Source organism: Anolis sagrei, chromosome 1, assembly GCF_037176765.1.
Source record: "Anolis sagrei isolate rAnoSag1 chromosome 1, rAnoSag1.mat, whole genome shotgun sequence".
Classification (NCBI taxonomy): domain Eukaryota; kingdom Metazoa; phylum Chordata; class Lepidosauria; order Squamata; family Dactyloidae; genus Anolis; species Anolis sagrei.
In genome coordinates this window covers 93,775,458-93,801,718 of record NC_090021.1, presented here as the reverse complement: position 1 = coordinate 93,801,718, position 26,261 = coordinate 93,775,458, and the positions used below count along the sequence as shown (strand labels likewise).

General features: G+C 38.5%; 1 protein-coding gene across 1 annotated transcript in view; it reads right to left on the bottom strand.

The window, feature by feature from the left end:
- Positions 1 to 26,261, bottom strand: part of AK9 (adenylate kinase 9) — a 71,321-nt gene that overhangs the window by 28,062 nt on the left and 16,998 nt on the right. The window contains exons 9-22 of the mRNA XM_060753156.2: positions 25,062 to 25,136; positions 24,083 to 24,181; positions 23,186 to 23,325; positions 22,926 to 23,106; positions 20,387 to 20,531; positions 18,973 to 19,089; positions 18,362 to 18,430; positions 16,523 to 16,674; positions 8,249 to 8,405; positions 6,966 to 7,080; positions 6,504 to 6,559; positions 2,800 to 2,916; positions 1,969 to 2,046; positions 79 to 156 (exon numbers count right to left, since the gene is read on the bottom strand). Coding sequence (XP_060609139.2) covers positions 79 to 156; positions 1,969 to 2,046; positions 2,800 to 2,916; positions 6,504 to 6,559; positions 6,966 to 7,080; positions 8,249 to 8,405; positions 16,523 to 16,674; positions 18,362 to 18,430; positions 18,973 to 19,089; positions 20,387 to 20,531; positions 22,926 to 23,106; positions 23,186 to 23,325; positions 24,083 to 24,181; positions 25,062 to 25,136 — 1,579 coding nt within the window. The remainder of the gene's footprint in view (positions 1 to 78; positions 157 to 1,968; positions 2,047 to 2,799; positions 2,917 to 6,503; positions 6,560 to 6,965; positions 7,081 to 8,248; positions 8,406 to 16,522; positions 16,675 to 18,361; positions 18,431 to 18,972; positions 19,090 to 20,386; positions 20,532 to 22,925; positions 23,107 to 23,185; positions 23,326 to 24,082; positions 24,182 to 25,061; positions 25,137 to 26,261) is intronic.

The window sequence follows — 26,261 nt, the reverse complement described above, 5'->3', positions numbered from 1 at the left end:
TATATGCTGTTTGATAGTTAAAAATAATAGAAGAACTGGTGAATGCAAGGAGTAAAGGGGAAAAAACATAAAGTTAACCTAGTTCAGATGCAATGCTTTTCGGTTTTAGAGTCAGTGACTCAGACTTTTCATCACTTTCAAGGTGTTCTATTGATTCTGTGAGAAGACAAAAACAATTATTCCTTTGACACACTTTATATGAAGAACATTTATTCCTCCTGTTGCTTTAAGATACAACTCTAATAGTCCCCAACCATTGACCAGCCCCTGTGGGGCTGATGGCAGTTACAGGTCTAAAGCATCCCTACTCTTTATTCATAGGGGAATAAGATATCAAAATACAGGTATAACTCAGTTATACCTGGCCATTCCTTCTTTACCAGAAAATTTGGTACCAGAGGTAGAGGTAACATGAACAGAATAGAGATAGGTTCCTATACTTCAAAAAAGAAGAGCAGTTCAACATATTTCCCCCAATTTTTATACCTTTTATCCTAGAAAATAAAATGAAGGTAACTATTAAAAACATTCAATTATGCATTAATACAATTGACCTGTATTCTAGGTATGTTGAATATGTGTTACAGAAATGTAAGTATTAGGTCAAGTGGGACACTTCTCTTTTCAAGGCACTGGCTACCTCCAACCAGTTTATTCCTGCTTGACTTGTGACTTATAGAATCACAAAATCATAAAATTGAAAGAGACCCCATGGGCCATGTAGTCAAACCTCTCCCATGCAGAAATAACACAATTAAAGTACCCCTGACAGATGGCCATCCAACTTCTGTTTAAAAGCCTCCAAGGAAGGCGCTTCCACCACTCACAGTCTGTCATGGGAGCATGGAGCTGCTGGGAATTCCAAATGTCTCCTTAAACTAAACTTTGACCAAGCCTCGGTGTATCTTAGCCTGGTGAGTCTTTTTTTTTTTTTTTAGTTTGCTGCTTTGCTTTGTTCATCTAGCATAGGATAGTGTGACCTTGGAATTTGGAGGAGGCCCTGATTTTGAGGGGTGGACCAGATTCAAGTCCCTTCCTATCTCTGAACATGCAGTTGGCATGACTATTATCCCTTCTGACTACTCTCACCTTTGGATGTGTGTGAGGAGAAAAAACAAACAAAAACAAAGCCAGCTTTTCTTATGAGAGATTTCCAGTGATCACCAGGAAGGTTGCCTAAGAGAACCCTAAAGAACTTCCTGGGATTTTGATAAGTCAAGTGGTGACTTGAAGGCACATACACACAGGCACTATTCTGTCTAGATAGGAACCTAATCTTGTGTACATGACTGCTAGCTGATAGCACTCAGAAAGAAAGTTTTTCCTGACAGTACTTGTGACTATGCTCTTGACTGAAGTGGTTGTTGTGTGTTGTGATTTCAGATTTATGGCATTCCTGCCATGAGGTTTTCTTGGTAAGATTTATTCAGTGAGGGTTTGCCTTACTTCTGAGGCTGAGAGAGTGTGAGTTTCTAAAGGTCACTTGCTGGGTTTCCCTTAGCAAGTGGGGATTCATGTCAGAATCCAACACTCAGATTTATTTATTTATTTATTTATTTATTTATTTAAAACATTTACATTCCGCCCTTCTCACCCCGAAGGAGACGCGGAGCACAGCATATACATGGCAAACATTCAATGCCGGGACACAGATTCACATACAATACATAAACATTTAAAAAAAATCAAAATATTAAAATACACCATTTAAAACTGTCCTAGTCATCCACGTCAAATCATTGGCCTGGTCATCTTTCCTATTGCCGCTTTATTGCCCTGACTCAAAAGATCACTACAACGTGCTTGCTGCCTGACTAAGATTACTATATTTTAAAATAGCTTCGGATCAAAGCTGCAGTTTACAGGCACAATAACAAAAATCCAGTTCACGATTATCTGTGAGGTGAAATACATTTCACGAGCATGTGAATAAAAACAATAGTTTATTATTTAAATGCAAAATCTCACCAGTTTCACCAGACTCCCCATGCTCTTTCAAATCCGTAGATATTTGTTCTTCAAGCTGATCTTCCAATGGTTCTGATTCTGGAATTAGAACTATACAAGTTTCAGGCACTGTACTGGGGTTCATTATTTAATTTTGATCACTCTCCACTCTGCAGTGAAACTAAAAATGTAAAACTAAAAATGTGAGAAAAGTTATAGGATCCTATAAGTGGAAGATGCCCTAAGGGAACTAGGTCCAATCCTCTGCTTAATGCAGGAGCTCCAGCCAGTGCATTCTCAGCATTCAGCTGTCCAGCTTCTTTTTTAAGGCAACCAAATAATGGGACTCCACTACCTCTCTAGGCAGTTGGTTCAACTGCCCAACTACTCTCACTATTAAGAGGTTCCTTCTAATATTCAATTGAAATCTACCTTCCTATAACTTAAAACTGTTAGATCTAGTTCTACCCACTGAGGCAGCCAAGAACAACATTGCACTTTCCTCTTTGTGGCAATCCTTGAAATGCCATACAGGAACACCCAATCAAAGCACTCCTAACAGATGTCCAGCCAGCCTATGAATAAACATTTCCAGAGAAGGAAACTCCAACACACTCTGTGGCACCTTTGCAATGATGTGACACATTTGGAAGAATGGAAATAAGGGAACTGGGCTAGATATGTGCATATAAATACTTTATATGGAATGCTGTTATTAATTATAATGTCAAGCTATACTAGCAAACTACATCAGGAGACAGTTGGCTTACAAAGTTTCACTTTTGCATAGATTTAGTTCAAAAATCTAATTTTGTTCTGATGCACAAAAAAATTATACCACACAAATCTAACCCTTTTCTTCGGTTTTAGAGTGATCAGACTCAGTCACTTGTACTGTTTGATCTGGTTCACTCTCATCCTGGATTTTAGACTGCGACCCAGATGGTTGCTCTTGGAGATCTATGGATTCTGTAAAAAAAAAAAAGACATGCTATTCAAGGTATCAGGCAGAAAACCATTTTGGATGTTCAGATTGCATATTATATAATACTGCAAGGAAGGGCTCTATGTATTCATGAGGAAATACAAAGTGAAGTCTATATTCAAGTTTGATGTAATTTCACAGAGGTTCATAACAGCAGAACACAGAATTATTTTGAGGTAAGACTACAAAAAAAGTCCTGGGTGTTGATATAACAAACTACACAAATAAAATATACTCAGCTTACTGTGAATGGAACACTGTTGTTGTTTTGTATACAAAAGTATGTTGTCTATGTGAATGTATTCTGTTTCTTGAGGCATTATGGTGTGCTTTTTGTGACCCGTCCTGAGTTCCTTCGGGGAGATGGTGGTGGGGTCATCATCATCATCATTATTCATGATGCACAGCTTCCTATGGTGAGTATCCTGGGGCTTTTAGCTTTAAACCAGTTTTTCACCAGTTTAGGCAAAGCTGGGGGATACGCCCGATTTTGCTGCAAACTTCAGAGTATCCTGCAACTTTGGGGCAGTTTGGACAGCTTGATCAGATCTTATTTGGCCTGATTCGCTATCCAGATGGGACACTGGTGCCATCACCCTTTCCCTGTGTTCAATATTACAAGGGAGAAGTATCATGTTGCTGGTGCTCACACAGAGCTCCTGGTCATTGGGGATGCCTCGGCTGACATCGGAATGGAGCACTTGCAGAAGGAGCTGATCCTAATTCCTTCTTTCTGATCACACAGGCACTGATGCAAATGACAGAAAAAATGGGGTGCCCTGTAATTAAGAAGGAGGAAGAGGGATCTCCTATCTTCTTCCCGTTTGTTGTGCAGGCACCATGAAACATGAAAGAGGTAAGGTAAGCAACACCCCAGAGGAGTGGCTGCGCTCTTCGGCTGTGTAAGCAATGCTCCTGGATCGGACAGACATGCTGGATCTGGGGCTGATTGGAGCATATTTACACCAGTGTAAATTAATGTACTATAATGTATCAGACATGGTTAATACAATTTAAAATGTAAATAGTAGCTAGGGCCTTCTGTGTACAATTGGATAGGAAGTTTCATTTTTCCATCCCTGCTGCTATGGTCATAATTAAAACTATACCCCCATTTAAACACACACACACACCTCTGCTCCTATGGTTATAACACTTCAGAGGATCTTCTGGAAAGTCCAATCTCATCATCAAAAACTATTGCTGGGGCCTGAAAATGACACTTAGTGGCAAAACTGAGTTTGTTGTTTTGTAATGGATGAATATTTCTAACAATACAACAAAAATTCCAATCAATGTCCCTTAAACCTAGTGTGCCCAGTTTTAGAAAGGGAGAGTTGAAACATATTCATATTCTAGTTTATGATCCATAACACGAAAATACACATAAATTTGTGTAATGATATTCATTTGTGGAAGAAATGATGCTATGATTTCTCCTAGATAAAAAATTAATATTTTTTTGTTTTCTTTCAGTCCAAATCAAACCTTTCCACTTTTGCATTAATTTGCTAGACTGTCCACAAAATACCCTGATGAGTGACACGTGATGCAGGCATTTATAAGATCCATCTGAAGTCCTGCAGAAGTTTGAGATTCCTGGAGGATCTATTTGCTTGTGAGGGCCCTTCAAACCATGCAAAACTTTTGACAACAGGCTAGAAACCATTGCAAAATAAGAGGAGTAACAGGAGTAATAGAGGGAATCTGCTATTCTCACACAGATGGATCCTCTCCCCGCAATAATATTGGTAAATAACGTGAGGACATAACTGCACATTAAATAATGTGGGGTCTTTTTTGAACAGCTGGTGTCTGCTCTTCCTCCGTACAACATAATTTGATTACAGGATGTCCTAAGTTACCCCAATGCGAAACAGGTTTTTTGACCCTAAATACATGCCTTTCCACATAAAACAAGATCCCTATTTAGACCTATTACCTGTAGCAATTAAGCACACATTTATGTTAAGAGAAAAATATGAATTGTGTGTGCATAATTATTTCCCCTAAAGGTTGTATCACATTGGGAGAAGACTTGAGATCAACGTGCCTCTGATGCATATAATATAAATGGCTAATTAATCAGGCATAGGTCAAGCTGACCAAAATGTTCCTTTGATCATTGCTTGATTATTAAAGTAAAATTTAGGCTTGAAAAATTAACAGCTCAAAAAGCAGAATATCATCAAACAGATATTAGTCCATGGTTTTTCCTGAATGATTAATTCTTTGAAAGTGCATATTTATTTATTTAAGACTTTTATATCCTGATTTTCTCACCTCTATAGAGGGACTCAGACCAGCTCACAGCAAAGATTTAATGCTAATAATACAAACTAAAACATCATACAACAATATAAGATTAAAATACATATACAGTAAAATACATATAAGCCAAATTGCCAGAATATAATCAAATCCAACTCCGTTAGAATATGTGGTCGCTCACTTTGTCTGTAACCGGTTTCAGCTATTATTCTGGGAATGCTTTGTTCCATAGCCAGGATTTCACTAGCCTCCTGAAGGACAGGAGGAAGGGGGCAGACCTGATCTCACTCAGGGGAAAGTTCCATAGCCAAGGGGCCACCACAGAGAAGGCCCTATCTCTCATCCCCACAAGACGTGCTTGCGAAGGTGGCGGGACCGAGAGCAGGGCCTCTCCGGAATATTTTAATGCCCTGGGCCAGAACCATATAGGGTTTTATAGGTTAAAACCAGCACTTTGAATTCTGCTCAGAAGCTAATTGGCAGCCAGTGGAGCTGGTGCAGCAAGGGAGTTGTGTAATTCCTGTACCCAGCTCCTATCAGTAACCTGGCTGCCGAGCATTGGACTAGTTGCAGCTTCCGAGCAGTCATATAGAGAGTGTTGCAGTAGTCTATACGGGATGTAACCAGAGTGTGGACCACCGTGACCAAGTCAGACAAAATAGAAGATTGTAAATAACACCACAAAGGGTAGATTTATTTAACAAACACATTGAAATAATTATTTTTTTAAAGTGCTAACAGCTTAGCAGTGGTTTATGGATAAAAATGAAGGATAAAAGATGAATAATCATGAGCTCACTGATTTCAATGGAGTCTGTTTCCAAGTTATTCCATATGGGATGGCAACTTACATCCACACAGAATCTACATATTCTGAAGGCAAATGCATTTTTCTCCAGAGTACGTGTTTTGTTGAATCATCCAAATGTGTAAAATTAACAAAGAACGCCTGTGTCAGTGGGTGACACAAGAGAGCAAAACATCCTTTGCTTAAATAAGAATTTGTCTAGATGTTAAGAGGAATATATTATGAACGTCACTTTCCCTCCCACAGAGAATGAGAATTTTGCTGCTTTAAAAACATTTCTGAAGTTTTCCTATATCTTCCCTGTATATTGTGTGTTTTAAAAAGTACGGATGAGGATTACTTTTGTCTACAATGATGTTATTATTATTTGAAACACAACAAGATTAATACATAGCAAACAAGATCACTATGCTGGCTTTTGTATTCAATCACATGTCAGACACTTCCTGCACAGCTCAATTAGACAGCATTAGCTTTGACACAACTCTTTACCTCTATCTTCAGCAAATTCTTCTGCTTGCAATCTCAACATTTCTTGTAGTTCTCTTCTGCAATTAGAAGATTGCAAAGCTTTTATAATATGATTGAAACAAAGTGATATCTTAATGAATAAACAATATAAATTACTCTTCAATAGATTACATAATTCATATCTTTATGTAAATCATTTTCCATCTTAAAGTTTATAGTTCATGGTAAACTGTTTTAGATTGCAATCCTATGCAAAACTGAGATGCAAATTCCATTGAGTTCAATGAAGCCCACTTTCCTGCAAAATAGGTTGCACTGAACTCAGTAACACTTATTTCTGTAGGCATGAATAAGATTGTGCTGTTAGTGTGTGTATGCATAATTCTTAGAGCAAATCAATACTGTTTTTTGAACCACCACAATACATATTTTTCTGTGTAACTTGTATTAAAACAATGACACTGGACTTTTCAAATGTCTTACTTGGTTTCTTCCTCCTCTTGTTTCTTCTTTAAAGCTTCTTCTACTAGTCTTTTTATAATCTTTGCATCAATTTCTTCTTTATTTGCTTGGTACAATCGAGTAAGTAATAGCCTTCCTGCAAAGAGATAGACGAGAACAGAATAAGATGCCACGTACATCTTAGGAATTATAGATCTTTAAATAAAACTTAACTGCGTAATATGGTTTAATTTTGTAATTTCGAGGAAAGACCTGAAAATAGCAGCAAGTTCTGATAACAATGAATGCTTTTGAAGGGACTACTTTCTTTGGGAGGATGCTTTAATGCAGTAAACAGTATTCAAAAGCTAATAACATTTATTTTGAAAGTTGTTTTTAAATGTCACAAAAGCATGTGATCCTCCTCTTTTCCTGTTGCCTTCTACTTTATCAAGTACTATTTAGTTTTCTACTAGATCATGTCTTACCATGATATGGCCAAAATAAGTCTTGGGGTACTTCTACATTGGCTATTTAGGTCAGTGTAGAAGTGGATCAGGCCCATGTTGACTGAAGACCTAATGGAGCTGATCTGGGGAACCCATGGCAAGGGAGTTGCCTTCAGCCAGGACCAGCTGCAAGAGGCCAGTAGATCCACTAGAGCAGTGGTTCTCAACCTGTGGGTTCCCAGATGTTTTAGACTACAACTCCCAGAAATCCCATCTAGTTTACCAGCTGCTAGGATTTCTAGAAGTTGAAGTACAAAACATCTGGGGACCCACAGGTTGAGAACCACTGCTCTAGTGGAACTACTGCCCTCTTGCAGCTAGAGGATTGCCATGGAGACCAAAATCCCCAAGGTGTGGTCAGTACCTGAGGGACAGAGAAACAACTGCATAATGTTTTATTATGGTAATTAAGTTTGCTTATTTAATAAACTGTGCTGATTGTAGAATACATTTTTAAAAACCCTTGGGACAAATCACTCCTAAAGCAAACACAGTACAATTGCTGCAAATATATAAGACAATTGAGTAACATGATTCACCACTTAGAAATGAGCAGGAAAGGCCCAGCTGCAACTACAAGAGACCATCAGAAGGTTGCTATAAAGACCTCTATCAGGAAGATATGATCATTCCCCGAGGGACAGAGAAAGTGCTGTTTTGTATTTCAGTATGGTGAGAGAACCACCCATACAATTGTAAAACTATTACTTTTACTAATAAATAATAAAATGCAAACCCAGGCAAAACCAGGTCCATAAACTAGTAAAAAATAAACATCATTTAATTTAGAACGATCCGTTCTTTAAAAGTACTAACCATTTTGTTCAGCATTTTTTAAACAAATCACAATATCAGGTAGAAGTCCGTTTTCTGACAAAGCTGCCCAATGCTCTGACAGGGGAGGAAAATTATCCATTACCCATCCTCCTTTAGCTGCAGATCCAGGATATCTGTCCTTATTTGTTTCAGAAAGCTGTAATATAACAACAAAATTAATAACAGATTTAATGGTCTGAAATTCTGCAAGCAAGTGTGAGTGATCAATGAGTGATGAATTATTTCGCTTGCATTTTTGTGAGCCTTGGAATTCTTATAAAATATAACAGAGCCCACTCATAAAGCACACTATCCTATTAGGATGAAAAGAATGGTTTACATGACTGCCCCAAGCTGAGCTTAGGTCTTTTCCACATTAGGTCTTTTTTCTGGAATTGTTAGCCTATGTTCACTCACTTTAAAAAAGAATCCAGACAAAATAGTTAGGAAATTCTCACTTCCCAGAGGTTTCTGTATTGTTCCCCACAGCATTCCACCCTTTCCCTAGACCTCTTTTGTGCCGTTTTGTGTGTATGAACAGACCAAGCAGGGTTTTGCTCCCCATGAAGCAGTGTGCTTCGGCAGTCAACTGAAGCTTTTTAAAGGTTCATGTGCTTTTAATAAAAGGCTTCCTATTGCTTCCCCTTGATCCCAGCTGGAGACTTAAGCATGGATAGGCATTTTTGTTACCCTTTAAATTGACATCCTTGATTCCCACTATGTCATTTCTCTTCTCACTATAGTATAGAGATGAAAACTTCAACAATTAGATTTTGTCACTAGATTTTAAAAATCAATAATTACAGCCTTTCTCTGCATTACCCCTGCAGAACAGAAAGTGATATTGTGACAATTAGTACAATCCTGTGTATCTTTACTCAAAAGTGAAGCCCTATTGTGGCATTGCTAATCATATGTACAGTCAATGTAGAGGAAGAGAGCATGCTAGCTGTTTTATTGCTTTGTTCTCATGAAAGCCATTGAGTTTGCAGAGGAAAGACTATTCTATCCATGGAGGTTTTCTGCAAGAGGCAGAACTTTCATGTCCCCACATTATGGCTTGAATGAAAGGCTTTTAGGTTAAAATATTGCTTTTCACTGAGTCCAATATGAGAAAATTGGGCTTAGAGAATTTCTCTTCTCAAATGTTGATTAAAAATGACTAGGCATTGGTTTTGTCCAGTACATATCAGTGCCTAGGATTAATTCATTCAAAACTGAAACCACGAGGAAGCATTTAAATGTCTATTATCTCCAAATAGGGGGAAAAAACTTTTTAAAGTAGAGAGCCTGTTCACGGTCTCTCAGACTGTTGGGGAGCTGGACTATAGTTTGAAAAAAACATGAATAAATTCCTATGTGCACCACATGTATCTAATTTGTAGTACAAAAAAATGAATAATACAATGTTTAAAATGAAGAACAATTTTAACTAACGTAAGCTTACTAGTATTTCAATGGGAAATATGGCCGTGCTTTTGGCTGATGACATCATCAAGTTAAGAAGGATGGTGGTGGTTGTTGTGTGCCTTCAAGTTGTTTCAGATTTAGGGTGACCCTAAGCCAAAGTTTAGGGCGGAGGATGGGTAAATGACCTAGGAACCCCACATTTGGCCTTAGTTTGGGGACCCCTGCTGTAAAATAAGAATAACAGTGCTATTGGGGCACAAAGCTCTTCCCCATGTCAGCATCATAATAAATGCTCCGAAAAACAGTCTGGAACTTGTTCTGGCTTTGTTATTTTTTAGAAGATTCTTTCACACTAGATACTTATAAATTTAGACAACTAAAATTCCCCTTTGGGTGCTATGGTTGAGTTTTATGGAAGCCTGGCTTTGTAGTTTGGCCAGACACTACAGCAGTTATCTAGATGGGATTTCTAAATGCCCCTCCTTGAGACTGCAAATCCCAATGATTACACAGGATGCACCAATGTCAATTGAAGAGGAATCATAATGCTTTAATTGTATAGTGTGAAAGTGTCCAGAGTCTCCTCAGTGTTGCTACACCTCCGGTATCTATCTACATGAATACTCTGACATTTCTAATAATATATAAAATTCTAAACACAAGCATGAAGACATGTAAAAATATGGACACACTGAAGGGCTTAGTCCAATTTGTGCTGACTTATACTTATTTTAATTGATTTGTTTAATGCAACTTCTTAATGCCTCTCAAAGTTCCTTCCTGTTTCCCTGTCTAAAATGCCCTCCCACTTTAAGAAAAACTTCAAGGAATCTCATTTCCTTGATCAAGTTCACTCCCCACATAGCACTTGATCCTTAGACAGCCTTCTCCAGAATACATATGTGTGCGTAGGTGATGATTTTGCTTCTGCTCTAAAAAAACAAAAATGGGAATAGCACCGTTATTGTTTCTTAAATGGTAAGCCGCCCCGAGTCTCCTAGGGGAGATGGGACGGGTTATTAATAAAGTTGTTACTACTACTACTACTATTATACTACAACCCTAGAGATTTTTAAAGAACTAAATTGCCGTAGTGCATAAACAGTAGATTCCTGTATATGGAAAAATCAATCCCTAAATACCCGTTTAAAGAGAGGATGTAGCCTTAAATAGGAAAACAAGTTAATGTGCCCCCTCATCCTCATGACCAGTTTGTCCCCTTTCCTGAGGAGGGCAGAAAACCACTCTCCTTCAACATCTGCTCTGCTACATATGGGGAAGCTGCAATAATGTACTAGTCAAATTGAGAAAGTGGAAGAATGTTTCTAACAACATCTCCTCTTTCCCTTTTCCACTCTTGCTGCTTCAATCAAAGTTGAAGCAGGAAGTCAGTAATGAGTAGCAACTACTGAGTATATATAAGTGAAGGATTTTTACAATGGCAGAAATTCACTGTTTTAATGAAAAATGAGGGTTTTTTTTGGAAGGGGTAAAACATTTAACAAATGAATTCTGGAAGTATGGGCAGAATGAAAAGACAATGGAAACATTTCAAAAATAGGGGGGGAGGTTGGGAGCTGGAAATGCCTACTTCTATCATCACAATTTATGTAAGAATAAAACGTATCAGTTTTTAAGAACAGTCTTTTGGTTAGGAAGAAATATTTCATTATTCTGAAAAGGAGGGGGAAAGTTGAAACAAATGTGAGATTGGAAAACATAATTTAACTTGACTTTTAAAAGAAGGGAAGTAAAGCAAAAACTACCACTACTTCCAGAGACATCTGGCCTTTTGGGAAGAATCTGAAGGCAGTTTTTTTTTAAAAAAATTGCAACACACACACACACAGATTTCTGAGGGGCAGCTTTGAAAAATATAAGAACAAGTTGTTACTTCATTTGCAATTAAGCACCAGCTTTCTTCCATACCTGTCAATTAAACAATAATTTTATGTATAATAAATGGACATCAAAGAAGCTAAATTGTGGACTTGAGTGTTATATAAGCTATAACATATACTTTGAATTAGAAGGTCTATAACATAACAATGGGGGAAACAAAAGTTTAAAAGCTTTTGCAGGATGTTGTATATGAGTTGTCTCTCTAAAGTCCAACTTTTAAGCTCCCATTAATTCTGGCCAATTTAGAACTCTCAGTAAAAAATAATTCTAGGTTTGTGCTTGTAGAGATGTGTTCATTATAAAGTGTTATTTATAATGTTTATTATAGAGTGTTAAATGTACTGTGTTGAATCTGTATTTATGTATTACATTTATTGCCATGGCCTAGCTGTGAGGGATAGGTTGCCATGGTGACAAGACAAGGCAGCAGAGGAGGTGGGCGGAGCTAAAGGAGTAAAAGGTTTGAAAGTGGCAGTTAAGCTCCAGTCCGGTGGAGGAGACCCGGAGAAGAGCAGAGCCAGTTAAGGGCTCTGGGAAATAGCAGAGTCAAGAAAGGACTCTGGGGAAAGTAGTTTAGTCCGGTGGAAGAGACCCGGGGAAGAGGAGAGCCAGTTAGGGCTCTGTTGTGAAGCTGTGAGAATTCAGTAGTTCCTAGAATTTGTGAATATTTCTTCAGCAAGAAAGCTGAAGGTGTTACCTTGTTAGATTGCTTAGGTTAAAGGAATCTAACAGAGGGGGTTTTCAGGATTGCCAGTAAGGAAAGACTGGTGATCAGTGGTTTGTTCCGAGTATAGGGCAAACAGTGTGGATATTCACAATAGGGAACTCTGAAGTAGTATAAGCACTTCACTAAAGAAGAAGTTTGTAGAATTGTATCATTAGAAGCATGTATCTCAAACCAGCCATTTTGTAACATCAAGCCTTGTGCCAAGTTCAAATTCTCAAAACTGCAACAATTACGTTCTGTTAACAATAAATCTTGTTCTCTTTGTATTTCAAACCTGCCTCCTCGATTGCTTTCATGCTTGGTGCATTCCACACTACCAAAGTCACCTCACAACACAACTAAAGATAAACAGAGACATAATCCAGCGTCTCTAAACATATTGGTGGCAGCTTAATTGATATTTAAAAGAAGGTTCCTCACAGAATATTGGTGGCATTAAAGAAGATTAATACTTCCTCACATAATTTTTGGTGGCATCTAGTGAGATTAGGGCTGCTTCTTTACATTTTTGTTGACAAGCGGTGGGATTAACGCTTCTTTACATTTTTGGTGGCAGACGACGGGATTCGTGTAACAACTAATCGAGTGCCTTAAGTTTAATTTTAAAATAAGTTGTGAGGTAAAAGTTGTTGAAATACGGCTACCAGACGACAGAAGACGATTACCTCAGAAGCAGCCAATATGGCGGATACTATAGCTGAAGGGACAGCTGTAGTGACAGTTAGAGAGTCACAGCCAAAAGTAGAAAGGGAAGAAGTTATGGAAACAGCTGAGATAGAACAAAAGGAGGCTAAGAAAGAAAGCATAGATGAATTAAAGAGCGAACATGAGAAGTTGACTATGGCAATACAAAAGTGGGATCAAGGCCATGTACATGAAACATACATAATTTTAAAAGATACAGAAATGCTGAGGAGTGACTCAGACTTAGTTTTGACACTGGCGGCATGTTTGAGGCGCAGAGGAGATTTAAACAGTGCCATAGAAGTTGTGGCACAAGCTGTGGAATGGCACCAGGAATTTCAGCCAGAGACTCCAGGCCATTTGTCCCTCATCAAAAGAGCCACAAGGCTCGCAAAACTAGCCAGGAAGGTGACACAAGAAGATGAGAAAGACAAAGATGGAGGAGCTGCCTCTGGGCTGGATGGCGTGGCTAAAAAGATTGAAAACTGGAGAATGACGTGCGAGGAGGAAGAATATAACAACAAAAGCCCTGATCAAAAAGCCATGTGTTTTGCCATACAACAGGATGGAGATGAAAATCCAGAATCTAGCACTACAGTTGCTGAGCTTATTAAGAAGACAGGAGGAGTCAGAGAAATTCAACAGGAACAAAGGGCAGAAGAACAACCCTATAGATTTATTGCTGAAGATGGTGTTCCAAATATAAAGTCAGAAGTGTACAGCCAGAAGAGACCATGCAAACGAGGAACAAGCCCTGCAGCAGAGCCGATTCCAGTGGCTGATTATTTGAGAGCCAGTGAAGAGAGTATAGAAACAATAGGTCTGGAAAGACAAGTGATAAATTCTGAGGAGAAAGAGGAATCCTTGGCCTTAAAAGATGTATTTCCTTCAGCTCCACATAAAGAAATTACCTCAGCCGAACTTTTTGACAAAGACAATAAAATAAAATCTAAAGGGAAAGCTGAAGAAAAACAAACTCTAGATGTGACAGTAGAAGCTGATGCGAGTCCAGAATACCCAGGGGTCTTCTGTGAAACAAAGATCCATACACCTGAAGGGCTAATTGAAATTAAGATGACTTCTGGACATGATTCATCCACTGTAAAAGTTCCAGATGATCAAACAAAAGAAGTTCTAAAGAATGGAACTATAGCTGAGGATAAGAGTTTAAGTGAAACTTATCAAAGAGCTGGCATCAACAAAATGATAAATACAAGATTGTACCCTATGACAGGTGATGGTGAAAAAGAGAGACATTTTGTTGAGAGTAAAACTTTAGATCAACTCTTCCTTGCTAACTCTGAACATGTCGATGTGTCTACATCTGAAGAGAGGGTGAGCAGAAAAAGAAGATTTGGCCAGGTGTCGGAAGAGAAATCTCCTTTATCCTTGAACAAAGAAGAAAGAGAGAATAAAAGCCAAGTTGATAGACTGACAAGAAAACTAATATACACAGACTATATTGGTGATAAAAGGAAAAATCTACAATTTCCAGCTTCGGGGGTCCATCCAGACTACAGTGATGAGATCACAAGGGAGAGAGAAGGTGTTCTTGTTCGTTCTTCCAACGGTGGCGAGTTCTCTTCAAGACCAGGAGAGAATATTCAAGGAAGTGCTGATTCTTCGCAACAACAGAGTGCTACGCTGAAGCAAGTCTCATTCCAAGCCTTAGAACTCGATAAAAACAGAACTGTTCCTGATAATTGGAAGACCAGATGGAAAGAGGATAACTCCAGTAGCGGAGAGGAGAAAGGAGAAGAATGTGGTACTGGGGGGAAGTGTATTGGCCTGTTGTAATTTGAGACTGGGTATCAGGGAAAGGAGAATTGGAATTGGGTAAAAGAAAAAAAAACAAAAACCTTATTCTCTACAAGGGCCAGATCAAATAACACATTGCATAATAAAAGTGTTAATGTAGAAAGGTAATAGATGTGTAATGTAGTGTAATATTTAAAAAAAATGGTATCCTGTTTTATTATAGACTTATAAAATATAGGATGTTATTACAGTGATGAACTGTATATGTTTCATACCATAGATATAAGATATAATCCCATTATAATAAAGTGTGATAGGTATATATGTTTTACAATAGGCAATAGATATTTACGAATATATGTATAAGTATAAAAATGTGAGACTTTGATACCACATCCATAGATGATACTAGAATTTCATAGGTTAAAGGTTTGTATGTATGGTAATTGAAATATACTTAACCATAATATGTTTCCCTTTCAGAATTGATATATATGTATTTATTGTTGGATAATATGTGGAATTATTTTTTTGCCATTCTGGGACTGGGAATGGTCCAAAAAAATAATATTTCTGGGGAGGAAGGTGTAGAGATGTGTTCATTATAAAGTGTTATTTATAATGTTTATTATAGAGTGTTAAATGTACTGTGTTGAATCTGTATTTATGTATTACATTTATTGCCATGGCCTAGCTGTGAGGGATAGGTTGCCATGGTGACAAGACAAGGCAGCAGAGGAGGTGGGCGGAGCTAAAGGAGTAAAAGGTTTGAAAGTGGCAGTTAAGCTCCAGTCCGGTGGAGGAGACCCGGAGAAGAGCAGAGCCAGTTAAGGGCTCTGGGAAATAGCAGAGTCAAGAAAGGACTCTGGGGAAAGTAGTTTAGTCCGGTGGAAGAGACCCGGGGAAGAGGAGAGCCAGTTAGGGCTCTGTTGTGAAGCTGTGAGAATTCAGTAGTTCCTAGAATTTGTGAATATTTCTTCAGCAAGAAAGCTGAAGGTGTTACCTTGTTAGATTGCTTAGGTTAAAGGAATCTAACAGAGGGGGTTTTCAGGATTGCCAGTAAGGAAAGACTGGTGATCAGTGGTTTGTTCCGAGTATAGGGCAAACAGTGTGGATATTCACAATAGGGAACTCTGAAGTAGTATAAGCACTTCACTAAAGAAGAAGTTTGTAGAATTGTATCATTAGAAGCATGTATCTCAAACCAGCCATTTTGTAACATCAAGCCTTGTGCCAAGTTCAAATTCTCAAAACTGCAACAATTACGTTCTGTTAACAATAAATCTTGTTCTCTTTGTATTTCAAACCTGCCTCCTCGATTGCTTTCATGCTTGGTGCATTCCACACTACCAAAGTCACCTCACAACACAACTAAAGATAAACAGAGACATAATCCAGCGTCTCTAAACATATTGGTGGCAGCTTAATTGATATTTAAAAGAAGGTTCCTCACAGAATATTGGTGGCATTAAAGAAGATTAATACTTCCTCACATAATTTTTGGTGGCATCTAGTGAGATTAGGGCTGCTTCTTTACATTTTTGTTGACAAGCGGTGGGATTAACGCTTCTTTACAGTGCTTTAGGACAAAACATTTTATACCTAATAGTATGCGAACATGTGATCTCATGTGGGTGTAATAATCAACAATAATCTCAACAATAATAGTCTTTGGTGACTGTTTTGTCTATATCTATGTTATGCAATGAAAATTTCAAAAGAAAATATATATAAATGTAAATTATTAAAATGTTTCTTTATAACTATTTCATATGATACTGAGGCCTTTTTACCGCTGAAAGGGCTTCTTCCAATACTTCAGTATATGCTTCTGGTGGCAGCAATATTGGAGATATCATGGCAGCATCTATAGCTTGCTGTACAAACGCTTGAACCTCTGGATGTTCAGGAGGTATATCTGATTCTGTTTGATGAGTTGATGAATCTGTTAAGTATGTAGCAAACATGCAAAAGTGAATATGTACTTACCAAAGGATAAAATGGAATTAGTGTTTTTTGGCTTACGGAAGGCTTCCTAATAGATAATGCATAAAGGGTAATTCTGCTTTCTCCAATCCCTAACACATTTTCAAATTTATAACAGATGGTTGAAGGATCCTCAGAGCAGATCTGGGAGTGGAGATTGTAGGAACAAGCAAAGAACTGTTGTGTGAATTAAGCTCTGATGAAAGTTTGATGCAGCTCCATATGGTCATTTGGTCAAATGTGTCATAAAGTACGCTTTAGTATATTAATAAACTATATTATGAACATCGGACTAATACAAGTAATTAGCAAAATGCATGCTGATGCAGAAGAAAACTTTTACAGCATTTATTATTGTGGTACTCTTGGCGATTTACTACCTTTTGATGTAACAATACATGATACCAAAGACTGGGCATAAATATGAAGCAAAGGAAAGCACATTCCGAAAACAAGAGACAGCGAGAAGAAGTAGGAGGTGGTAGGTGAGGAGGAATGGAGGGAATGGAGAAAGTACACTCCTGACCTAGGGAAGTATTTAAAACCTCCAAAGATACCCAACATCTTGCCCAAGGTGACAGGCTTGTTGCTTCCCTTGGGTCCCCAAATACACAGTAAAAGATCAGAGATAGAACATGCTGATCAGTATTGTCTCTGAGAGCAGGTCAATCAGACTCTACCATAAAAACATAAAGATTATGTAGACTCTCGCAAACTAAGCACTTCTTTGGAAAGTTTCTTTAATGATGATGTAAAGCCTACCTCTGCAAACTGATCTTAAAAAACAAAGGATTTTTATTTTATTACTAACTCAAGGTGGGATTATGTATATGTCATTCCACTTCCCAAAGTGTCTTCAATTCAAGATGCATTCAGGACCAGAAAAATGTATGCCTTTCAGCATTAGGATACCACAAGTATCTTCCTGCATGGGTCTACCCATCTACATCATTTGAATTGAGACAAAAAGTATCCATGATGGAGCCTTCTCTGTTAAAGTGTTTTTCACTGAAACATGCTCTCCAAATGATGTGATTTATATTCACCTGGGCTTTTAGTCTTCATTAGCTTTAGTCTGATAGTTTTCCCTGACTTTCATACAAGGAACCTTTGATGCACTTTCCCTTTTTACACACATGAGTTCCTTGATTGAGATTTGGTTTTGCAGTGGTTCTTAACCTGTGGGCCATGGACCACCCGTGGGCTGCGAGGACCAAAATTTGGTCTGTGAGCCTCCTTCCTCTTTATTTTGTTTTATTTTCTGCTCCTTTCACGCTGCCTGCCACTCCTTTCCTGTTGCTGACCATAGCATATGTTCTGTATCAAAAGCTAGAACTGATGTGGTCTATCCAATGCAATTTTCTGAATCAGCACCCCAAATAATCAAACCAAATCTAAAGTTGACCAAAAACCGATTTGTAACAGTTTTGGTACTCATGTTGGAGAGTGATCCCTGGTCAAAGTGATCCCTGGTCAAGTTGTCCCTGGTCAAGTGGTCCCTGGGGAAAAAAAGTTTGGGAACTACTTGTTCAAAGGTAGTAATGTCTAGCTTCTACAAAAATATTGGAAACAAAAAAAAATCTACTTCTACTGGGATCACTTTCATTACAAACAATTACTATTTTTAATATGGTTATCAATAATACCTGTTTGAATTGCAGTCTGGGATGAGGACATCTCTTCGATTTCATCTTCTTCTTTTATGGTAGAACTTGCTACAAAAGTAGATGGAGAAAAATATGAAATTTTTGGGACATGGTGCTCATCTCCGTTTCTAAACCGAAGAGCCGGTGTTGTCCGTATATGCCTCCAAGGCCATGCAGCCAGAATGACTGCATGGAGCACTGTTACCTTCCTGCGAATGGTACCTATTGATCTACTCACATTTGGATGTTTTCAAAGTGCTAGTTTGGCAGAAACTGAGGTTAACAGCAGGAGCTCACCCTGCTCCCTGCTCCCCAAATTCAAGCCACCAACCTTTCGGTCAGCAAGTCAGCAGCTCAGTGGTTTAACCCGCTGTGCCACCAGGGCGCCCTGGAACACTAGGGTTCTGTAAAAGGTTGCTAAGTTTTCTGTGAGAGACAGTGATTGTCATTTCTGAACCAGCAATATTTTTATGCAAGGGCTTCCTGAAACCTGAAAAATATTTCAAAGCTAAAATTTGAAATAAGCTCCCAATAAGAGGAAGAAATGAAGGCCTTATAGGCACTTCACAATCTTTGTGAAATATTGTGAAAGAACTGCATTATTACATCACCTTTCTGGCTAGCAGACATTGAAACACTAGGCTGCACTGAAGTTCTTTCATCAGTAGGATTGCTTTCTTCATATTCATCTTGGTCCTTTTCAGCAGCTTCTTCAGCAGCTAGCAAAGCTGTAGAAGATAATTAAATAGTAAAAAATCATTTCAAGAAAAAGAACTTACATTTTCTTTTAGGAATGCTAAAACACTTTTGCAAATGCAAACAGAACATCAACTGGATGTTCTGTTTGTTTTGAGTGACATCATAACTCAAAATCAGTTGGACGAATTGCCGCCAAATTTGGCCACAAGACCCAAAACCAAAACCAAGAAGTGACCATCACTAAAAAAACCTGATTTTGTCATTTGGGAGCTGTAGTTGCTGGGATTTATAGTTAACCTACAATCAAAGAGCATTCTGAACACCACCACCAATGGAATTGAACCAAACTTGGCACACAGGACTCCTATGACCAACATAAAACTCTAGAAAAGTTGAGTTTTGGAGTTGTAGTGCATGTGTTAATAGGTGTGTGTTAATCAATTGTTTTAATTATTGTTTTAATATTTTAATGTATTGTTCATTGTTTTGACACCGTATGGTGTTTGTGAGGTCGCCCTGAGTCCCCCCTCGGGGGTGAGAAGGGCGGCATATAAATATAGGAAATAAATAAAATAAATACATCCCGAAAGCACTATGGACTCAAACAATGAAAGATCTAGACAAAACTTGGCATGAATACTCCATATGCCCAAATATGAACACAGATGGAGTTTGGGGAAAATAGATCTTAACATTTGGGAGTTGTAGTTACTGGGATTTATAGTTCACCTACAATCAAAGAGCATTCTGAACTCCACCAACAATAGAATTGGGCCAAACTTTCCACACAGAACTCCCATGAACAACAGAAAATATTGTGTTTTCTAGTGGTCTTTGGTGACCCTTCTGACACCCCCTTGCAACCCCCCCCCCACCAGACATCCTGACCCCCAGGTTGAGAAATGCTGCCTTAAGGCCCTCCAGTCCAACTCCCTTCATCAGGGCAAGAAAACATAATCAAAGCCCTCCTGGCAAAGAGCCATCCAGCCATATATATAGATATATATATTTGAATCACACACACACATATATATGTATATGACAGATATAGTATCATAGATTTGAAAGGGACCCCTAAAGAAGGACAATTATATGTTGCATGTTCCAGAGTAGGCAAACCAGACAATCTCTACATGAACACTGTCAAAGAAACAAGAAATATTGTTTCCCCACAAGCATAAAGAAATTACATATATTAGAAACCAACTCTTCCCCATTACTTTATTTTCCAGATAACCAGACTGGGCCGCAGCAATATGTGGCATGGGATGGGGTAGTATGATATAAACAACTACATGTCTTCAAATTTATACAGAATATCATCACCTTGTTCCTGTAATATCCGCTCTAGTTCCCGTTTTTCTTTCACTTTAGCAATGCCTGCCTCTGTTGCTTCAATACGAGTTTGCTCAATGAGTTCTATTCTTGCATTTTCATAGTGTGTTTGTAGAAGGACATCCATGTCAAGAACCTAAACAAAGCCACTGAAAATTAAACTATAGAAAATGGAAAGTGGCCAGGTATGTCTGTTCCTGTTATTCCCTCATCTCCATCTATCTCAAACAAACATGCTTCGGCAACTCTACTTTTCCATAATCCTTGGTCCAATTGGTACTTCTACTTCCAAATGTCACAGGAACATTTAGGACCCCATAAAGGAAAAACTGAACTCCGTCACTTTAACCCTAGTCCTGCTTTACGTCTTTCAGGCCCCTGCTGTAGAAAGGTTTCCAAGAGCTGGAAATGTTGACCATGAAACACACCACCAAGTGAATTCATCTCTTCCCTTTGCTGAAATAGATTTCCCAACTCTGCATCTGATAGTAGTATTCTTCCAAATATCTTAGCCAAGATGAGAGGAGGACTCATAGTAAAAAAAAGGTCGCTTGATGAAATGGATTATTCCAATCTAGCTTCAGGCCTAGTTATGGAATGCAGATTATTTTAGTAATCTCAGTGTACGATCTACACCAGTGGTTCTCAACCTGGGGTCCCCAGATGTTTTTGGCTTTCAACTCCCAGAAATCCTAACAGCTGGTAAACTGGCTGGGATTTCTGGGAGTTGTAGGCTATAAACATCTGGGGACCCCAGGTTGAGAACCACTGATCTACACTGTGAATTGGACAGAGGAAGTATAATTCTGTGGGTTCTGCTGGATCTCACAACTGGTTCTATTGGACCAGTATATCCTTCTGGGTGACCACACTAGGGCCCCTTCTACACTGCCATATAAAACCAGATTATTTGCTTGGAACTGGATTATATGATGGTGTAGACCAGGGGTCCTCAAACTAAGGTCCGGGGGCCAGATGCAGCCCTCCAAGGTCATTTACCCGGCCCTCGCTCAGTGTCAACCAAAGTCTGAAACTACTTGAAAGCACACAACAACAACAACCCTATCTCATCAGCCAAAAGTAGGCCCACACTTTCCATTGAAATACTAATAAGTTTATATTTTTAAAATTGTTCTTCATTTTAATTATTACATTGTTTTTATGTGTCTTTTCCACTACAAATAAGATATGTGCAGTGTGCATAGGAATTCATTCATTTTTTTTCAAATTATAATCCGGCCCTCCAACAGTTTGAAGGACTGTGACCTGGCCCTCTGTTTAAAATGTTTGAGGACCCCTGGTGTAGACTCATATAATCCAGCTCAAAGCAAATAATGTTGCTTATATGACAGTGTAGAAAAGGCTCCAGTGATTGTCCTCAGGTTGTAGAATTCTGTACTGGTCCACTGTATTTCCATTAGAAGACAAGAATCTTCTTATTTGGGCTGGGCTTTGGCTCTTAATGTGTTGTGGCTAAATGAGTTTTTAATGCATTGTGTAGATGTTACTTTTTGTTTTGTTTAAAATTGATTTTGAACTGTTTGAACTGTGTTTTCTAGTAAAATAATTATATATACGGTGTGTGTATATATATATATAGAGAGAGAGAGAGAGAGAGGAGAGGAGAGGCGCCCCTGGTAACACAATGGGTTAAACCGCTGAGCTGCTGAACTTGCTGACCAAAAGATTGGCAGTTCAAATTCATGGATGGGGTGAGCTCCTGTCATTAGCCCCAGCTCCTGCCAATGTAGCAATTTGAAAATAGGCAAATGTGAGTAGATCAATAGGTACCACTTTAGGGGGATGCTCCTTGCAGTCATGCTGGCCACATGACCTTGGAGGTGTCTATGGATAACTCTGGCTCTTTGGCTTAGAAATGGAGATGAACACTGCCCCTCAGAGTCAGGCAAGACTAAATTTAATGTCAAGGGGAAACCTTTACTTTTACCTATACCTATGCCTATGTCTGCATTTTGGTTCAGTTTGTTTAAAGATGCCTTGAGTCCTGTGCTGGGAGAAAGGATACACACACATACACTAAATCAAATAAATAAATGAAATAAATAATCCAAAGGCACCAAATCATATCTCATCTTGGTAGCTAAGCAAGGTTGGCTCTAGTTAACACTTGGCTGGAAGGCTGCTAAAAAACACCAAGTGCTGTAGGACAACATTTAAGCAGAGAGAATGGGAAAAACTACCTTTGAGTATTTCTTGACTAAGAAAACCCTTTGAAGTTCATAGGTCCACCAAAAGTCAATGGGCAACTTGAAGGCATGTATACACTCACTCACACACAAACATCCATTACAGTTTAAACCAGCAACTTCATGAATTATATATAGAAACTAAATAGCAACAAATCCACTGACACCAAACTTGGAAGAATATGATCCTTTCTCACACATATCGTAATGATGGAAGTCCATTTCCATTTAGAAAACCATCATTTCAGCTGAAAACAAGATGCACAACTGCTGTTCAAATCAGAACCTTTGCAATTTAGGTATACAAATTAATTGACACTCACCTTTCCCTGATAATAGTTTGCAATCACATCACACAGAGTTGATTTGCCAGATAATGGCGGTCCAACTACTAGAACTTTACAAGGTGGGAGTGGCATAGGTGGCATTAGGTAGGGTCGGGGATTGAGCATAAACTTTTTCTGTGCTTCTTCAGTTGACAAAAGATACATCTTACCTAAAAAGCTAAGAAGAAAACAATGGCACTGAACTGCAAGTTTAGAGTGGCAGGGCATATACTAATGCACTGAGGATTTTTGCCTACCTAATAGCAAAATCTGGTGATCCCATGACAATTTCGCCATCTTTTAAAGCCACAGGGCATGCCCGTCCCCATTTGCTGCGGCGCCATCTGTATCTTGGAGCTACAAGTTTATAGGCTGCAAGCACCCGAAAAAGTTCATCCTGATAATAAAATCAAACACTTAAGACACATATAAATTCTGCAACTTAAAAACCCCCGATTGTTTTTACCTTAGGACACTTCAGATCATTATTCTACCAATATTCTGTAGCACTAACTGTTAAAAAATAACTTTGTGTTATGAACAGCACGACATCACCATAATTGAAGTGACAGGACTTATTAAAGACTAAGGCCCCTTCCACACAGCTGAATAAAATCCCACATTTTCCACTTTGAAAATGGGTTATCTGAGTCCACACTGCTCGGATATATGGCAGTGTGGACTCAGATAACCCTGTTCAAAGCAAATGTTGTGGGATTTTCTGCCTTGATTTTCTGGGTTAGATGACTGTGTGGAATGGCCCATAGAAGAAAATTCTGGATTAAAAAAAAAAAAAAACAGCTTCCAGCTATGGGAATATTCACTTTAGAAAGTTGGCAAATAAATACAATCAAATTCCAGAAGACAATATCAACTGTACTGAAACTATTCCCCTATCAGAGCCATACATTTGAATCTAAGGGCCCTTCCACACCGCCAGTTAACCCAGAATATCAAGGCAGATAATCCACGATATCTGCTTTGAACTGCAATATCTGGGTCCACATTGCCATATAATACAGTTCAGTGTGGATTTTATACAGCTGTGTGGAAGGGCCCTAAGTGCAAAAACTGCTTCGTTACCATGTTAACTCCAAGTCTCCTCTTATGAAATCAGATGCTATTACAACCAGTTGCATAAATATAAGGCTTACGTTCTCCATTCCATCCAACATTTCTTCCTCCTCACTTTGCAGCTTGGTGAGAAGTGCTCCATTTCGTTGCCCCATGGATTGAAGGCGGAGTATTACTGACTAAATAAAATAATACATATTTAAAAAATAAATTGTCACTGAAATATTCAGTTATTATCATGGGTATGTTGTGAAATAAATAGCCAGTTCAGGAACTTGCTTCAATGCCTTTCAAAAGCTACCAAGACTATTTATTAACTATGTAACCCAATCCAATAAAAATGTCAGCTGTATGGTGATGCTTTACAAATACCTGTCTTTCCACTTTTGAAAAGCTGCTTGAGCAGCTGTGGACGCTCCCACTACATACAGTACATTGAATCGAAATGTGCTCTTCAAATACTGGTGACTGTTACATGTCAAACAGCTTAATAGAAATGCTTCTGGTGCACAGGAACATGGCAGGTTCATCTTAAGTATCACAGCTGGTATTAATAGCCGTGAAAATATTTTAGTATACACTATGTGGTAAGACAATGGCTTAGAAAATTATCAAGACAAGATTTTTGGATACAACTATTTCTTGGACTACTATGCTTAACTAGTTCATTACATGTTTTATATGCCCAAAGCGTTACTGGAAGTGAATGAAATTGTTATTTTGATCAGCTTTTCTTTATGACACATAGAGAACAAGCAGCTATTTAAATAGAGTGGTGGCGTGGTGATTGTTGCATTAGGACAATGGGAGACAATGGCCATGAAAACCTATTGAGTGATATTGGACAGGTCACACATTCTAAGCTTCAGAGGAAGGCAAGGGCAAACCCTCTCTGAAGTAATTAATCTGCCACAGAAGTCCCATGATAGATTCGTCCCAGGTTCACCATAAGTCCTAAATTACTTCAAGGTACACAACAGCAAAAAGTTTTAAGCTGCAGTAAGGATAATCAGGGTTTTTTTTTTTAGAGGTAATATGCAATAATTCCCATTCACTCACTGTATAAAGTTCTTCTGCAGTCTTATTTCCATCAAGTTCAAAAAGATATTGGGAATCCTGCTCAGCCATTAACTCCTGGATGTTTTAAAAGAAGAACCAAAGATCTTTGGTAACCGATTTTAAAAAGTCACATAAGATCACGTAACACTCCACCTCGTTTGCTGACGACATATTTGAAAGCAGTTTCATGGAATCACAGAGCGGGCAGAGTCCAGCCCTCTTCTACGCTGGAACACCCATCAAAGCACCTCTGCTTAAAAACCTCCAGAGAAGGGAACTCCACCATACTCTGAGGCATCATATTCCACTGTCAAACAGCTATAACCATCAGGGTGTTCCTAATGTTTCGATGGAATCTTTTTTCTGGCAGTTTGAATCCATTGTTCTGCATCCTAGTCTCTGGAGCAGCAGGAAACAAGATTGCCCCCTCCTCAATATGACATCATTTCTAATATTTAAACATGGCTCTCGCATATCCTCTCAACCTTCTCTTCTCCAAGATAAACATGCCCAGCTCCCTAACCCGTTCCTCACACAGCTTGCTTTGCAAACCTTAGCCAGTTTTTTGTACCTGGATTTTCACATATACTTCTGTAGATTCCTTTAAAAATTAACATCCAAAACACTGCACTATGCTTGTTGCTTTGCTTGACAAGAAATGCACAGGTTTGATAAGTATATTTAGCTTGGAGAAAGAAAGCTAAAAGGTGACATGACAGCCATGTTGAAATATTTGGAAGGACATCATACTGAAGATGGAGCACACTTGTTTCCTGCTGCTTCAGAGACTAGGACAATGAATTCAAACTACAGAAAAAGAATTTCCAACCAAAAATGAGGAAGACCTTCCTGACAGTAAGGCAATGGAATATGCTTTTTGGTAATGGAATATGCTGCCTCAGAGGGTGTTTCCTTATCTAGAAGTTTTTTAACATATGCTGGGTGGCCAGCTCTTCAGAGTTTCTTGATTGTGTATTTCTGTATGAAATGGGATAGGACTGGATGGTCCTTTTGATATCCTTCAACTGTATAACTTTATAGTTCTTTTAACTATAGATGTGACTGCATTCATGCAAAAGACTCATAGGTACTATTATGCTGATAAAACTTTGTTAATAATAGTATGTAACAGCTTAGAAATTGACAAGAGGAATGGGCTGCTGGGATAGCAGCAAGGAGCAATTGCAAAGACATATTTAA